This window comes from Notothenia rossii, assembly GCF_949606895.1.
Source record: "Notothenia rossii genome assembly, chromosome: 11".
In the NCBI taxonomy this organism is placed as follows: Eukaryota; Metazoa; Chordata; class Actinopteri; order Perciformes; family Nototheniidae; genus Notothenia; species Notothenia rossii.
The window spans coordinates 38,278,116-38,295,131 of NC_136910.1; the positions used below are offsets into that span (position 1 = coordinate 38,278,116).

The following is a 17,016-nucleotide window of genomic DNA, read 5'->3' on the forward strand; positions in this document are numbered from 1 at the left end:
ATGTATTGCTCTTAAAAGTAGAATAAATGCCTCAAAGGGTCTCATAAGTTTGGTATAGTAAGATAACCCATTAAGAATACATTGTGGAGGAAAATGTTAAGGGTTGTGTTAAGAAGTTTGTATTTTGAGCTTTCATGCATCCTAACACTTGATTACTTTTTGACAGCCTAAGGGTAAGAAGCTGCCACCAAAGAAGTCAACCCCCTCTTCGAGAAGAGGCCAAAGAACTTTGGCATTGGTGAGTAACCATAGGTTGAGTTTTGTAAGAACCAGGCTACTACTGTGCAGATGATGTAAAGAATATTTGCTATCTTAAGAACATTGAGGACAACTTTGATCACCAAGATCGCTGATGCACTTGAGCTTTAGAACGAGAAAAGTCCTTAGTTTAATTCCAGATACTGATCAATATTGCATTTTTTTTCCCACAGGCCAGGACATCCAGCCCAAGTGCGATTTGACCCACTTTATGAAATGGCCTCTTGACATCCGCCCGGCCAGGATATTCAGTCCACATTTCATTTGACATGCTGTGCTAAATGGCCTCGGTAGATCCGCATGCAGGCTCTGGACTGCCAGACCGGTGAGTGGAGATAACCTACGTCTTTCCAAGGCCTTTCAGGCCTTAAAACAGAGCCTCTCTTAAGGCTGGCATAGTAGGATAAATGCCAAAGCCCATTTTTTGATAGGTGCAATAATCCATTTGATGTTATCAGTGCTGAATGTATTACTCTTAAAAGTATAATAATTGCCTCAAAGGGTCTCATAAGTTTGGTATAGTAAGATAACACATTAAGAATACAATGTGGAGGAAAAATGTTAAGAAGTTTGTATTTTGAGCTTTCATGCATCCTAACACTTGATTACTGTTTGACAGCCTAAGGGTAAGAAGCTGCCACCAAAGAAGTCAACCCCCTCTTCGAGAAGAGGCCAAAGAACTTTGGCATTGGTGAGTAACCATAGTTTGAGTTTTGTAAGAACTAGGCTACTACTGTGCAGATGATGTAAAGAATATTTGCTATCTTAAGAACATTGAGGACAACTTTGATCACCAAGATCGCTGATGCACTTGAGCTTTAGAACGAGAAAAGTCCTTAGTTTAATTCCAGATACTGATCAATATTGCATTTTTTTTCCCCACAGGCCAGGACATCCAGCCCAAGCGCGATTTGACCCGCTTTGTGAAATGGCCTCGTTACATCCGCCTGCAGAGGCAGCGCTCCATCCTCTACAAGCGTCTGAAGGTTCCCCCTGCAATCAACCAGTTCACCCAGGCTCTGGACCGTCAGACCGGTGAGTTGAGAACGGTTTCAGCTAATAGATGGCGGCTTGGTCCTTAACAGTACAATTTGTAGCTTTGCAGATGATGTTAATAATATTTGCTATCTGAACGTCTGTGCTGACATTCCCACCAAGATCACTGATGCAGTTACTCCAAGTTATATCCACTTGTGATGCTGAACCAGCTGTGGGTGTAGCTGTTTTAAATGTTCTCTAATGTTCCTCCTCAGCCACACAGCTGTTCAAGCTGGCCCACAAGTACAGGCCAGAGACCAAGCAGCAGGAGAAGAAGCAGAGGCTGCTGGCCCGCGCTGAGCAGAAGGCTGCTGGGAAGGGAGACACCCCGACCAAGAGGCCCCCTGTCCTCCGTGCTGGTGAGTAACAGAGTAAAGGTGTAGATGAAGACACAATCAATTTTAGTATTATTAGTTGGTTTGGACTTTCCTATGAGGTCTTCTAAAATGTGGCCTTGATGCAATGATGACAACTTTCTTCAACTGATTACCTGATGCTTTTGAGCTTTTTAACCCTGAGCATTGGCCAAAGTAAAAAATAATGTAACTGGTGGGACATGAAGGGTGTTTTCTGGTTGGTAAATTAAATGTTCCTATTAATCTACAGGTGTGAACACTGTCACCTCTGGTGGAGAGCAAGAAGGCCCAGCTCGTCATCATTGCCCACGATGTGGATCCAATTGAGGTAAGCATTTTTATTTTAACAGTTGAGTCTAGAAAGTGGTCCCTAGCAATGATGAATGAATTTCTTCACCTGAATCCTCTATGTGGATCAAACTTGAGCTTTTTAACCCTGAGCAGAGACCACAAACTGCAAGAATGCATGTTGACATTTGTCGTGAACATTAAACTACAACATAAGAGTTTTTAATTTGTTCCTAAACGTTCCTGTTGCTCCCTGCTTTTCCAGCTCGTCGTCTTCCTTCCCTCGCTGTCCCGTAAGATGGGTGTCCCGTACTGTATTGTGAAGGGCAAGGCTAGACTGGGCAGACTGGTGCACAGAAAGACCTGCACTTCAGTCGCCTTCACACAGACAAACCCGTAAGTGTGCACATGTTGTGTTTAAAATATAAGATGTGCCAGTTTATAAGCATAGCTGACTAAAGCTGCTGCATTAGTTAGTCCTCCGTGCTGGTGAGTAACACAGAGTAAAGGTGTAGATGAAGACACAATAAATTATAGTATTGTTAGTTTGGGCTTTCCTATGAGGTCTTCTAAAATGTGGCCTTGATGCAATGATGACACAACTTTCTTCAACTGATTACATGATGCTTTTGAGCTTTTTAACCCTGAGCATTGGCCAAAGTAAAAAATAATGTAACTGATGGGATATGAAGGGTGTTTTCTGGTTGGAAAGTTAAATGTTCCTATTAATCTACAGGTGTGAACACTGTCACCTCTCTGATGGAGAGCAAGAAGGCCCAGCTCGTCATGTGGATCCAATTGAGGTAAGCTTGTTCCTTTATTTATTTTTCTGCAGCGGTGGAACAGATGACAGTGACCACCAGCAATGATTTATGCATATATTGTATGTGGATTTAACTACAGAAAGCCCTGATAATTATTAGAAGTAAATGTATTTACAGTGTGACTCGTCTTTATTCTTGAATGGCCTTAATGCAGTGATGTATGAATTTCTTCACCTGATACCTGATGCTTTTTGAGCTTTTTAACCCTGAGCATTGGCCAAAACAGTTTAAATATGTTGAAGAAAAAGGGAAGGTTGTTTGCAAGGAAGAAAATGATTGTATTTCTACATTATTTTGCAGGTGAGAACACTGTCACCTCTGGAGAGCAAGAAGACCCAGCTAGTCATCATTTCTAACCATGTGGATCCAATCGAAGTAAGCTGATAGTGAATCATTTCTTTGGTACTAAAACAGTTGCATCTAGAAAGTGGTCCCTAGCAATGATGTATGAATTTCTTCACCTGAATCCTCTATGTGGCTCAAGCTTTCGAGCTTTTTAACCCTGAGCAGAGACCACAAACTGCAAGCAAACTTTATTTTTACATTTTAAGTTGCTACTTTGCTCTTAAAATACTAAAGTGTTCTCCTGTGCCCCCTGCTTTTTCAGCTATTCTCTGGTCCATAGACTGGTGCACAAAACCTGACCATCAGTGAGTGGCCTTGTACAGAAAAACCTGTGAGTATGCTTTATTTTTTTAACAAATAAATGTGCATGCCTAAATAGATCTGCACTTCAGTCAACAAATTGGCAATTCCATCGACTGCCTATTTATTGACCTTTTTAAAAAAAAAAAAAAAAATTATTATAGACCAAACAAATTAAATAATTTATCCGGCTTTATTTCCAGATCCGTGGTCACAGGAGATCCTCTTCTGTGAAACCGGCTCCAGTGTTTGTTTGGGAGGCGCTCTACATGGAGAAGACTTCCCTTAGGATAAAGCTTATGGTTGGGGCTTGCCACAAACATCCTCCTAGATTCTTTATTTTATACATTTCCACATTATGGTTTCTATCATTTGGATAGTTTTTTTTCTAATTCTATGTTGAACATTTTGACTTTCATGTGTTTTTTGATGTTAAACTGTTTGCATTAATAAACAATGTATCTAAAGGAAACTTGTCTGTCATTTGAATATTACAAATATGTTGGTATCTAAATGCTATTCTACATACATTTTTAGGTGAATGTTGGAGAAATACTCTTCAGATTGAGCTGCAATTACGAGTTTAAATGTATTGCATATCAAATTGTCCCTTCAATAACTTTATACTTGAAGGCCCTACCTCATGAAAAGGCCTAACACTGCATGAGCATTTTTAAGACATTTAGAATGTGTTGCCACTAAAGATGCTATTTTCAAATTAGGTTTATTGAATATGGGGCCACTAGCATTTCCTAATGTGTAGCAAGCTACCATTTCCTGTGTTTCTCTTATACAGAGGTTGTATTTTGTCAATTTAACACTGAACCCCTTTAAACACTCACAACATGCTGATTTATGGATCTCCTCAAGCAAAACGTATTTACTCTATACAGAGAGAAATGAATGTTATGTAACACATGTTCCTCTGTTCAAACTTAGTCTTTTCCAGCAGTTTTCCTGCCTTGTGATTTATATAGTCTGCTTGTGATCCAAGAAATGTTCACATCCTCAGGTGTCTATAAACATTAGTGCATGTGTGCAGAACCCATCCTTTTCGATTTCCATTCAAACCAGAAGCACTTAATTGATATTATATTACGCCAAACAACCTTTGCTATAATCACAGCCTGTCAGAGCCGTTTCCTCACTATACTTGTATGTGTAAACTACATGTCTACATCTATTGATTCTTATAGTATATCTAGATTTGTGTTGATGGAAAATGTAGAGATAATATAGCGAAGTGTGTATCTTTCTCTCATAGTTTTACTTACTTAAAGAAAAAGTGTTCTGTGTTTTACAAATAATCAAGACTCAGTTGCATTTTAGCCACTATATTTTGAGACCTGCGATCAATAAACCATTTTAAAAAAGCTTCACAGTATACCGAACATCTGACAACGGAAAGGTTGACTTTAGATTGGTCCGGGTGTTTTATTGAAGTCAACAACAGTGAGAGATCTTGGCGACAGAGTGCTCAGTGGAGCGATCTGATGATGGCTCTGGTCTGCACCCACTCAGACCCAGGACTTCCAGAGACAAGAGAGGAGTCCTGTCCTGAAACAAGAAGACAATGTGTTTTCTCTTTGCATTATGTAAGAGTTCAGCACATTTCAACTCTTTAAGTGGCAATTGCTTTTGTTGTAATGTTAAAATACTTACAGCTCTCTTGCAGAGGTAAGCCTGGATTTGCTGCAGGAACACTATGAGAAATTCATGAAAGGTGTTCAGAGTAAAATACAATGAGCAACAATCTGAATTATAAAAAAGCTAAATTGAAACTTATAGGAAATGTCTGAATGTTTTTATTGATTGTTACCTCTGTCTGTTCTCTCCTGCAGTTCTGCATTTCCTTTTGAGTCGTCAAGGTAACCCTGCATGTGCTGCACTTTATGTCAGTCTGAAGCTTACACTCACCTTTACTGCACGGGGAACAGCAGGAGCTCAGGTGGTGGAGTGCAGAGAGAAATATACATAATGGTTAGTTAAAAATAAAATGGCTGAATATCGATGCATGTATGAATGAGTGTAGCTTACAGGATGCAGATAGTTTATTTAAAACGTTACATTTGCTGTTCTTTTTTTATATCCTACTACTCTACTGGTTTTCTATCCTCAGTGTATCGCAGCAGTTCAGGTGGTGGAGGAAAGAAAGGAAAAAGATATTAAATGACGAGTAAAACATAATATTTCAATTTTGAATCAATGATATCACAGAGAACTAGTTTACACAACAACATTATCTTCATGTTGAGTCAGAAGCTCGTTCTTACCTTGATGTCCACAGAGAATGGCTGCAATCTCAAAGAGAAACTTGAATTAGTGATGGTATAATGGCAAACGAGAAGCATATAAAGTGGATTTCTTTTTAGTTTGAGTCAGCCTTTATCTGTGAATTACTGAAAAAGTGATATTATATAAACAATTAGATTTAGCATTCAGTTTTGTAGGACCGTCACATGATAATACTTTCTTCTGTTTTTATAGTATATAGACTATTCCAGGACCCTTTCTCTACAGGACAGAAGCTCATACTTATCTTTGTTGTCTTCGGTGAACAGCATCTCAGTTAGTGGAGTTAGAAAAGAGTGAAGTAAGGAAAAAGATGGTGAGTAACACGAATGATCTCTGAATTATTAAATATTAAAGATATAATATATTGTATATGGTTACTATACCTTTTTTGGCCAAATTAAAAAGGGACAGGGAAGGATTGTTTGAGGTAATTCCCCATAGTCAGTGTATTACTTTCAGTAGATTGGGGTCGGCACGTCCCGAGTTCGTAAAAGGAGGCAGAGTTAGTGCATGGAAGTAAAGTCATGTACTGCCGTGTATAGGGGCTGCTTGGTGAATCCAAACTAGCGAGTTTAAGTCACACAATTACATAAACTAACTAACAGACTGTGGCAACGGTAGACCAGCAGCTCCTGTGTTCTGTGAGGTAAAAATGACTGTTTTGTGAATGAAGTGTGGTGGCTTTTAAGAAAGAATAGATAGTTGCTTCACTTTCCCGTTGGAAAGGGAAGGTATACTGGGTTAAATATTTCTTTCAAGTGGCTAAAAAATATTTTGCTCCATATAAATAGTTTGCTTCGCTGTGGTGCTGTATAGCCTTTTTGTTTCTTCAAACAGAGTGTGTTGATCACAATCTACTGTAGGCAAGACCCTTAGTGTCCGTACATCCCCACTTCAAACTATCCCTTTAATAATTTTGAGCTGTGGAGAAAAAACATTCAGGAGGCTTCCTTATGAGATGCCTATTTTTTAGCAGGCTTAAATTAAATCTTATTTTTGGAGGATTTTTTTATTCAATAAAGTCTGCTCATGTTTGATGTTATATATTTTGAAGGTGTCCAGTGCATTGCCTGTCAATTGGTGAGTAAAGGTGCTATGAGAGTAAAGTGCCATGTGTTCTCTTTGATTTTGTGGCTTTTCCTGCTTCTTCTTATGTCAGTGCAGTGGTTTCCAGTGATGTTTTTCGTTTGACCTTGAGAACAGCAGACTGTAGAGTCTTCCAGGACACACAGTGCTGTCAGCTTCACTGTGAGGGCATGACATGAGGGTTATTCAAGCAAACCCACGATCAAGGTGAAGGCTCCAAGGTCCAACGTCGATCCACCGTGCAAAAAAATGAGGAGATGGGACTCCTAAAACCCCTAATGCAAGACGCTTCCTGGGTTGTTGGCAGCCCCGCAAGACGCAGAGGCTACCAGGGACTTTGCTTGCCCAGCCAGACGCAAAGGCCAGTCCCGCCATGTAGAAAAGTGTCAATCAAATCAGAGCAAGACGCTACCTGGACCCGTCCCTGTGGAGAAAAAACACTCAGGAGGCATCCAAATGAGATGCTGGCTTAAATGAACTCAGAATATCGCGACGTTTGATGGTGTCCAGTGCATTGCCTAACAATTGGTGAGTAAAGGTGCGATGAGAGTCAAGTGCCATGTGTTCTCTTTGGTTTTGTTGCCTTTTTCCTGCTTCTCCTTATGTCAGTGCAGTGGTTTCCAGTGATTTATTTTCGTGTTGACCTTGAGAGCAATAGACAGCAGACTGCAGTCTTCCAGGACACACAGTGCTGTCAGCTTCACTGTGAGGGCATGACATGAGGGTTATTCAAGCAAACCCGCCATCAAGGTGAAGGCTCCAAGGTCCAACGTAGATCCACTGTGAAAAGAAATTGGTAGATGGCACACCAAAAATCGCCAGTCCAGGACGTTTCCTGGATGTTTGCCAGCACCGCAAGACACAGAGGCTACCAGGGTCTTTGCTTGCCCAGCCAGACGCAAAGGCCAGCCCCGACATTAAGAAAAAGGTCAATCAAATCAGTGCAAGACGCTACCTGGACCCGCCCTGCCAGACGCAAAGGCTACCTGGAGCAGTGTCTGCCCACAGAATCAAAGAAAGAAAGATTGAGCTACAAATAATGAGATGGTACACCAAAGAAAATCCCATGGCAAGACGCGTCCTGGGTTGTTGGCAGCCCTGCAAGACGCAAAGGCCAGCCCCACTATTTAGAAAAGTGTCAATCAAGTTGGAGCAAGATGCTAACTGGATCGGCTACGCAAGACGCTAAGGCTACCAGCAGAATAATGTGGTCCTGCGGTGAAGAGGAAGAGATGGAGGGCAGGTATTGCTCTGATGTTACAAGTAGGATCAACCCAACCATGGCAGACTCAATCCTCGTCGCTGTCCTCTGACCACCGCGGCCTCTTCGCAGCAGACTCCTCCTCCTCACTGTCTTCCCTGCATCTTTTTGTGGAGCAGCCGGAGCGAGAACTTGAGGGAGATCCAGGAACGAGAGCGTCTTCTGGCTCCTCGGAGGAATCTTCAAGGAAGAGTGGCCCGATTTCCTCAACATCCAGAACAGGGATGTCGAGTCCGACAACGTCGATCTCTTCCTCTTCATCCTCATCCTCAGACGACTGCTCGTCCAAGTACCTGTGAAGATACTCATCAAGACCATCGTTATCAACATCATCTAAAGGATGTGCATCATGGGGAGGGTCAGCGTAAAGGGCAGTATGAGGGTAGGCAGGAGCAGCAGCAGCTTGAGGGTAAGCATAACGATCAGCGTATGGAGAAGGAGCATCGTGGGCGTAAGCATAACGATCAGCGTAAGGAGAAGGAGCAGCGTGGGGGTAAGCATAAGGATCAGCGTATGGAGAAGGAGCAGCGTGGGGGTATGCATAAGGATTAGAAAAAGGAGCATAGTAAGGGGAGGGAACAGCATAAGGAACAGAATAGGGAACAAGATAAGGAACAGAATAAGGAACATAATAGGGAACAGCATAGGGAGCGGCATAGGGAACAGCATAGGGAAGAGTGTAATAAACAGGAGAAGGAGCAGCAGGAGGGGGCTGCTCACTGTCTCCATTACCTCCATGAGGCTCAGCCTGAGCCTCCTGAAGCCCGTCCACAGCGGCCACCCCAACTGCGCCGAGCTCTTCCTCATCGACCTCAGGCAGGACCGGGTCATTGGGAGGAGTCGCAGCATCAGGGCGAGCGTTGGTCACAGGCCACAGGGAGCCACCTGAGGAACAAGACAGGTATTTGAAAAAAGTCACATTCTGCACTTCTATGAAACAGACCTAATCAGTTGGTCTAAACGCATCATTAATCAGTTAGTAGAAAAGCCACCATTTAACACTGCCCCCTCTAAGATTATTATCAAATAGTTTGCAATTCAGCTAATGGTATTTGTGTGGTTTGATACCGCATGACGAAATACAGGTAAGGTGCTGTTGTGTAATTATCATGTTATTTATAAAAAAATTATTATGCAAATTGGTGTTGCATATTTGCCAGCCAAATCAGACGGGTGTAACTGAAAACTGTAATGAAGGCCAACTATTTTACTATTTATCTGGTCATTTAAAATAAGAGAAAATTATGGCAATGCTATATATATATTTAACATTTGTATCTTCCCTATATGAGCACAGTAGCTGTAACAGGGACTGTAGAGCATAAGTGAATAAGGTTGAGTTGTATTCAGTTGGTTTGAGTTTTATGACATACTGCAGCCTACTGTCTTAGTGAGGCAATAATAAGTGTATTTAATAACACAATAATCCTGCTCATTGTTAAATTACATTGGCTTCTCCGAAATAACCACATCCATAATGTGTGTTTTGGCAGGGCAAATTAATTACTTATAATTGGTAGCTCTCTTTAATTTTGAGATAAAAATAATGATGTGCGGACAGCATATCGGAACACTCATCTCTATAGAAAACACAAACTATACATTAACTTTAGAATATTTAAATGTTAGATGGAAATATAGTAAACAAATGTGATATTGTTGAACTTAAGAAGACCACAACATATCTCCAGAATACATTTAACACAAAACTCAACTGTCCCTACAGAGAAACTACCTAGACGTTCTATTATCACCATGGTGCTGGTCGCCATTTTGTTGTCTCCATTTTCGACACTTAATTCGTCAATATGAGGCCGTTTAACAAAAAATAACCGGGTTTTCAAATCACTACAGCTTTGTTAACCCATTCTACAACTGTCCCGCCAAAGTTTTCCCAGTTCTACCGTATATTTTTCATTTTATGCCGAAAAAACGTTGAGTGACCCCAAATCTTGTTTTTCCAACTTTCAAGCCAACATTCCATAATGTCTGAATCTTAATATTGAAAAATGTCACGTAATTGAATGTACATTTCTTACTTAAAATAACTAAAAGTGACTAAATAAACATTTATAAATATATTTGGTATGAAATTAAATGATGTATTACCAGCAAAGCCAATGAACCACCGTGTGACACGGGTCAGAAGGTGTTCCTCCGCCGGGGTTCCTGATGAAGCCATGTTAACAGCTGGTATAGTTTTTTTGCTGTAGATTTAGGTGTTACTGATGCTGATGCTCAGTTATCAAACTGTTGGTTCTTCTAGAAGTTTTCGGGATCAAAATTCAACTCTCCAGTTTTCGCGTGAACTTGTCAAGTCAGAGTGCAAATGACTGATTGAAGCTCTGCAGCATTTTATAGCGTCGGTAGAACGTAATGCTCTGTTGCCATGACTTTCACTGCAGCTCTTGCGTGCCTGTGCATGAGCAGTACATTTGATTATGTCAATGGATTTTTTTGTTCATACTTCAGATTAGCTGTTTCCGTACAAAAAGTGATGTGTAAATGAGGCCTCATGATAATGAACACACAGGTATATTTACCTACAGAGATGGGGTCGTTACTAAAAAAAAAAGTAATATATTACATATTACTTTTTTAAAAAGTAATATATTACACTACTTCGTTACTCTCTACATAAAGTAACTCGTTAATTTACTCGTTACTTTACTCGCAGGGCCGGCCCGCCCCTCCCTACAGGCAGATCACGCAGACTGCGGCGCACCTACAGTGTAAGCTCGCCACGGTTTTGCCTCTGCGAGACTCCACTTGCACCCCCAATTACTATTGCATTAAGGAAGACATAACACAAGTCTTTCTTTTTATATGCTCTAAAATAGGCTACCAGCCTACCACAACAAACTGTCTGTGAAACGTCAAGACACTAATGAATTAAACCAGTTCAAGACGCATTATTCTTATCATTCTTTATGAGCGCAGTAACGCTAAGGTATCTAATTACTTATTTATTTAGTATTCCATAACTTAGTAACAGAGATGGTCAAACTAAAGTGGTAGAGACATGGCAGAATTCCTACAATGAAGCGGGACAATGAACTGTTCACCCGTGAGAGGGCGATCAACAAAAGAGAGCGAGCGGCCCCATTGAGGGAGTTTACAGATGAAAAGACTCAGCCATGTTTATGCAGCACTGCACGTGGAGATGTGGTCGCGCAAGTCGCGCAGATTACATAGGCCTACATGTATATAAACCTGCGGCAGAAACCCCTCTTGTCTGTCAGTGAGTGTGATTATTTTATAAAAGTAACAAAGTAACGCGTGTCGGGGCAATGTTAGTAACTGTAGTGTGATTACTGAATTATAAAAGTAACGCGTTACACTACTCCGTTACCGACAGATTGGCTGTTTCCGTACAAAAAGTGATGTGTATATGAGGCCTCATAATAATGAACACACACACTCGCGTCTCTAAACTGGACCCACCCAGAGTAGAATAATAAAAGTTAAAGCAAGAATAAACCGTCCATATTTATTTTTCCTCTTGTTTTTTGTAAAGATTGCTTTGTGTGGGGGGGGGGAGCTAGTGATTTGTCCGACCGGCCCACTTCTGTACCGGCCCACCGGGAGAACTCCCGGTGTTCCCGATGGCCAGTCCGCCCCGTGTATCTTGTGGTGCGTTTACTTTTCACTGGGATTACATATCGCAATCATGATGCCTCAAAGGAATAACGGGAAAGTTACAGTTTAAAAAGAATAATTGATGGTTAAAACTTTTAACTAGTGGATCGCCGCACCATCCTTGATGGAACATATGTGTGGGCCGGACCTGTATTTTACAGGAAAGGAGTGAGCAGAGGGTAGAGTTCTCTATTCTTGTTCTGTTTTCTGTGACTATCTATCTGCCTCACCCATGGATGTATAATAAAAACGCCTCAGCACTCAGCACCTCGGCACCCAGTTATATCCCTCTGCATTATGAACGCGCATCTAACCCACGGGACCGCGCCGCCCGGCACGTTCATGTTACGTGTTCAGCAGGTTCAGCACTACGCGTTGATCTTTACCCATGGATGCACAATAACAACGGACCGAAATACTCTCTTACAAAAGCTCTGCATTTAAACATGTTAATGTTACTTTAGTAAAAGTATGCTAGTATAATTAGGAAAGTGTTGTTAAAGTAGACACAAGTTATACTATTATATTATATCATTTGTTTTATTGTTATTACCGATGCACGAGTTGATTTAACTGTAGTTGGAGCTCATTTTGAACAATGAGCTAACTAATGATTAATTTCATAATGGTTTAATGTGCTGATTATTTTCTACATTAATAGATGCAGGTCTGGTTTGTTCAAACTCTCAAAATAGTAGGACATGCTGTCATAATTACCCAGAGTCCGAAGTGACACCTTTACAATGTTACAGCTGTTAGATAAATGTAGTGATGTAAAAACTAAAATATTCAAGATAGTGTAGTGGAAAAGAGATAATGTTTTAAACAAAATGTTACTAAAACAAAATCTCTTGTTTTGGACTGACAGTAATGATTCAAGAAATAGTAGATAAATAAATGCACACACACTGTGTGCATTTGTTGTGTATGGAACACAACAAATGGTGCTCTTACCTATGATGCCTCCTCCACAAATTATAACCAGCCTGTATCATTCAAACTATAAGTAACAGTTCTAGCTACTTGACTTTAGACAAACAATTCAAAAGACAAAATCAACACAATTTATTGAAAGACCAATCTTTATCTTACGGTGCCTCTCCTTTTGTTTGTATTATTAAACCCTGTCAATCTAAAAAACTGAGCAACTCAACAGTTAACTTTATATTTCTTATTGTCCAAAGCATCCATTACACTATTTGTTCCCCTCTCATATTCACAGGATGGATGATTAGAGACTTTGGGGGAAACCTCAGCTTTATGAACGTCCTGTCTGCTGGTTTGGCCAGAGAGGACTGAGGGTCTTTCCCTGCGAGGAGGACCAGACCTGAGGGAGGAAGACCTGCACCAGCTGCACCTACAGAACTTAGCCCATGCTGGGCATAGCTGTTACCACCTGCACAGGCCTAGCCTTTCAATTAACAGATTAACATTGAGTGTAACTTATGTATATTATTTCGTTTTTATTTAAAATGTTGCTTGATAACTTTTAGTTCACATTTCAATCAATTGTATTTGCACTCCTTTTGTCTGTTATTCTTACTGAAAATGTTAAATTACACATTCACATCTGACTCAAGATTGGCACCATTTATTTGTGACGTTGCAAACTCTGCGGTTTTTTTTTTGCCAAACTTTATAGGCCTGACAATAATCACACTGTCTCTGAGGTGCAACGTAAAACACAAAACAACACACAAATTAAGTTCCTGTTAGACTACAAAACTAGTCAGTGTGCAGGCCTTTGTGTTACAATATAAGTGTCTCTTAGTGAATGTCCTGTACTGCTCTTAAATCTCATGACATCAGCTTTTCCTTTCCCCTCTTGGATGTTCTTCTGGACCCTCAGAGAAAGAGAACATGGTGAAGCAGTCCTGTCTCTCAGGCATGTCCTTTCCTAACAGAAATATCAAAAAACATTATTGCAGAGCAAGTGTGTTATTTAAGAAAGAGGTGTGATCGTTTGTTCAGGGGCTATAAATATAATGATTTTTTTATTTGAATGTGTTTTTTAAATCCAACAGTGTACTACAAAGATAATCAGATTATGAATAAACCGTTCTAAATTCATCAACATTGAAATAAATGTATTATTAAAATAATATTGAACTGTTATCAAAACTTAGTGCAACTGTAAGCTTGCTCTGTTCGGTTGTCTCACTGAAATAATCACTTTAACATGTTTTTTTTACAGTCAATATGCAGAGACAAAGGGTCGCAGCTCTCACTATGTTCAATAATATTTGCCTTAAATACATTGAAATGTGAAAGTTGAACAAAAAAGTTATGTTGCTTGGTAAAATGTAAATGTAACCTTTTGCTAAGAAAGTACACTCAACATCACTGATGTGTAGGTGATCTAGTATTCAGTCATGTTTAATGGCATGTGTATCAGTGTATTAGAGTAATTACTTTATGCATTCTTTGTAAAGTATGAAAAAGGTGTACCTTGGAATCCGTGCTGAAGTTCTCTGCTGTTAGGAGTACAGATCTGTCTCTCCTCCTCTGGTCCAGCCTGTCTGGATCACCTTAAGGACACTTTGAACAAACAGATGTAAAGTTACATGCGCGGCTTACAGACTTCTTTACATGCAAACAACTTTTTATCTTCTTTTAAAAACAGGTCATAATCTTATGGTTATACTTAAGAAATTGCTGGATATCACAGTCCTTATACAGTTTGATTGAGTATTATTGTGTAGTTCCTTTTTATTTTACTGTTACTTTGGATGAGGTTTTCATGAGTCAGTCAAATTAATTTGTTTTCATATGCCATATTCATATGTATCACACACGCACGGGTAAGACACAAACCTATTGAACAAATGCAAAGCAATGGATAAGCTTCATTTTCACTGAATTCACAGATAACGTCATACTGTATCTAATATTTAAACAAATCATTTCCTTGTCACTAAAGCATTGACTATTCATCGTCCTTAAATGCAGGCATGTTACATGTTCCGTTCTACAGCCACGATAAGGCTGTTTCTCAAGTGGGATGATAATGCAATGAAAAGAGGCATTGGTATTATAATATTAAAAACAACAATGTTTGGGTTGTTAGTCGGATAGGCGGTTAGCTTCAATAAATAACTCCAGTTCAACAAACCATATTACAATATCTAAGGGAGCGTTATTTCTGGACCATCTTGAAATGTGACATTCATATTTTAAAGATACACACATTTCATTGTGAGGTTGATTTAATATACACTAAGCCTCTTCAACAATACGTTGACGTAGCTAGTCTATTTTATGCTATAGTAGACCATAGCGAATTTAAATTAACCTTAACAATGCATACAGTAACCTAACTAGCAAACTAACTATCTAACGTACAAGGATGACCTTATTTTAGCAACCTCGCACAGAAGCCTTTAGGTATACAGTAGCATCCCACTTAATGTTTTACACTCTTGGATGCTACGCATAGCATCGTTAGCACAGATGGAGCTACGATTGCTCAAATGCTAACCCAACTCTAAACATTAATGAACGTTAGCTTAATAAAAACACCAGTAACATAACATAAAGTACGCAGGGTTGACTTACCGAAGAAACTGCATTCATGGACGGTCTGTTTCAACCGCAGATAAATCCTATGACGAATAGTCCACCACGAACCAACACAACAAACACGGCCGAGTTCAAGTAGTGTTCTCCTCATGAGCTGAGCCGCTGTAGCATCACGGAGCCAATGGAGCTAACGGAGTTTGCAGTGAGACAGAGGAGCTAGGAGCAGCAGTCCCGTTGTCATGAAGGGGGAATCTAACTATATACAAAATACGTTTTTGTGGATCCAGGCTAAAAACATGTTCATTTTCTGATGTTAAATTGGACATTTTAACATAGGGTCTACGGGAATTGCTCGTAGCCCGGATGATGCTGCATCGCAATTTTTGACGTCGAATTTTATACACCGAATTTTTTGACATCGAATTTTAAACACCGAAATATTTGACGTCAACATTTTTTCACTTTAATTTTTGGGATCTGAATTTGAACATTCACATTTTTTTAACTTGAATTTTTACATTTTTATTTCACATAGGTAAATTCGGAGCAAAACTAATTCAGATACATGACTTTCAAAGTAATTATTTTCAATGCTACAAATTCGGTGTCTGATAAAATTCAAATACTTCTGTCTCTTCTTTGCTTCCATAGCTGAACGAACAGTGGTGAAATGTAACCAATTTACTCAAGTAGGCTACTCCAGAGCCATATATAGTCTCCCATATAATCTCTATGGCGCTGGGCTACTCTACGTAAAACATTGAGATATTTGTACTTTACGTGAGTATTTTCACTTTATGCTATTTCACCACTAGATTTCTGACATATTTATTTACTAGTTACTTTGCAGATTTAAAATATAAATCAATTAATACATTATGTTAAGCTTGGGTGCACATGAATCGCGTATGAACAATAAGTAAATCAGACTCGGTATTCTCTTCAGCATGTCTCCGGTAAATTTATTCACAGACTGACAACAGTCAACGTAGTGACGTCACATTAGGACGTACCTTCATACAAGAACAGAATAACAGTGCGACTGCTACCGTAGTACACAGACTAAGGGCGTCATCAAATAATAATACTTAACACCCCCACTCGCTCTTAGCTTACTGGGTTACATGAGAACAAAACAAAATAAGGCTTCTTTTTCTTTTACCTTAACTATGTTAACTCTTTGCCCTTCTAGGTGCCAAACATATCCTGAGCAAACCTCTTTAGCTTTATTTTGGTGGCTGGTTTTGTCATCACATCAGCGATCATTTGCTCAGTAGGACAGTATTCCAAAATTACCTTTCCACTATTTACAGTCTCCCTTATGAAATGGTACTTAATATCAATGTGCTTGCACCTTTGCCTGTTTACTGGGTTTCTGGCTAGTGCTATAGTACCTTGGTTGTCTTCGTACACCTTTGTTTGTGCATATTTGTATTTGTCTATACCTCTGAGTAATTGTTCTAAGTAGATGTATTCCTGTATGGCTGATGCTAAGGCCATGTACTCTGCCTCGCAGGTAGATAGTGCAACCGTAGGTTGTTTCCTTGCCTTCCATGAGATCAAGGAGCTTCCTTCACTGAGACTGGCACAATATCCTGATGTACTACGTCTGTCTGTTACGTCTGATGCCCAGTCAGCATCACTGTACACTCTCAGACCTAGTCTATCTGTGTCATTTCTCTTAAAGCATAACCCCTGTTCTGCTGTACCTTTAAGGTATCTGAACACATGTTTTACTGTGTTCCAGTGCTCTTCAGTTGGTTCAGCAAAGTGCTGAGATAGTTTACTGACCACAAAACATATATCT

At 39.9% G+C, this 17,016-nt stretch overlaps 1 protein-coding gene and 1 pseudogene across 3 annotated transcripts; one reads left to right on the top strand and one right to left on the bottom strand.

The window, feature by feature from the left end:
• Nucleotides 1–558: 558 nt before the first annotated feature.
• LOC307025308 (large ribosomal subunit protein eL8-like) lies at nucleotides 559–3,881 on the top strand (annotated as a pseudogene). Its single transcript, XR_013810589.1, has 10 exons — nucleotides 559–583; nucleotides 893–949; nucleotides 1,144–1,293; nucleotides 1,512–1,655; nucleotides 1,903–1,980; nucleotides 2,206–2,336; nucleotides 2,677–2,743; nucleotides 3,065–3,139; nucleotides 3,372–3,440; nucleotides 3,613–3,881. The product of XR_013810589.1 is annotated as a large ribosomal subunit protein eL8-like (transcript).
• A 910-nt stretch (nucleotides 3,882–4,791) lies between these two features.
• LOC307025639 (uncharacterized protein) lies at nucleotides 4,792–15,659 on the bottom strand. 2 transcript variants are annotated; one of them, XM_079660457.1, is made up of 7 exons: nucleotides 15,246–15,659; nucleotides 14,139–14,228; nucleotides 10,161–13,587; nucleotides 5,683–8,936; nucleotides 5,229–5,518; nucleotides 5,072–5,112; nucleotides 4,792–4,966 (listed from the first exon to the last, which is right to left on the bottom strand). In XM_079660457.1, the coding sequence occupies exons 3-4, from the start codon at nucleotides 10,231–10,233 to the stop codon at nucleotides 8,080–8,082; spliced, it is 930 nt and encodes a 309-aa protein (XP_079516583.1). In that variant the 5' UTR covers nucleotides 10,234–13,587; nucleotides 14,139–14,228; nucleotides 15,246–15,659; the 3' UTR covers nucleotides 4,792–4,966; nucleotides 5,072–5,112; nucleotides 5,229–5,518; nucleotides 5,683–8,079. The 2 variants fall into 2 exon arrangements, with proteins under 2 accessions (XP_079516583.1, XP_079516582.1); XM_079660456.1 differs by having other exon boundaries at nucleotides 5,229–8,936.
• Nucleotides 15,660–17,016: the final 1,357 nt, after the last annotated feature.

Coding starts and splice junctions, on each gene's coding strand:
- LOC307025639 (XM_079660457.1), bottom strand. CDS start 10,233: ATGGCTTCATCAGGAACCCCGGCGGAGGAACACCTTCTGACCCGTGTC. Junction 8,937..10,160: donor GTGGTTCATTGGCTTTGCTG/GTAATACATCAT, acceptor CTTGTTCCTCAG/GTGGCTCCCTGTGGCCTGTG.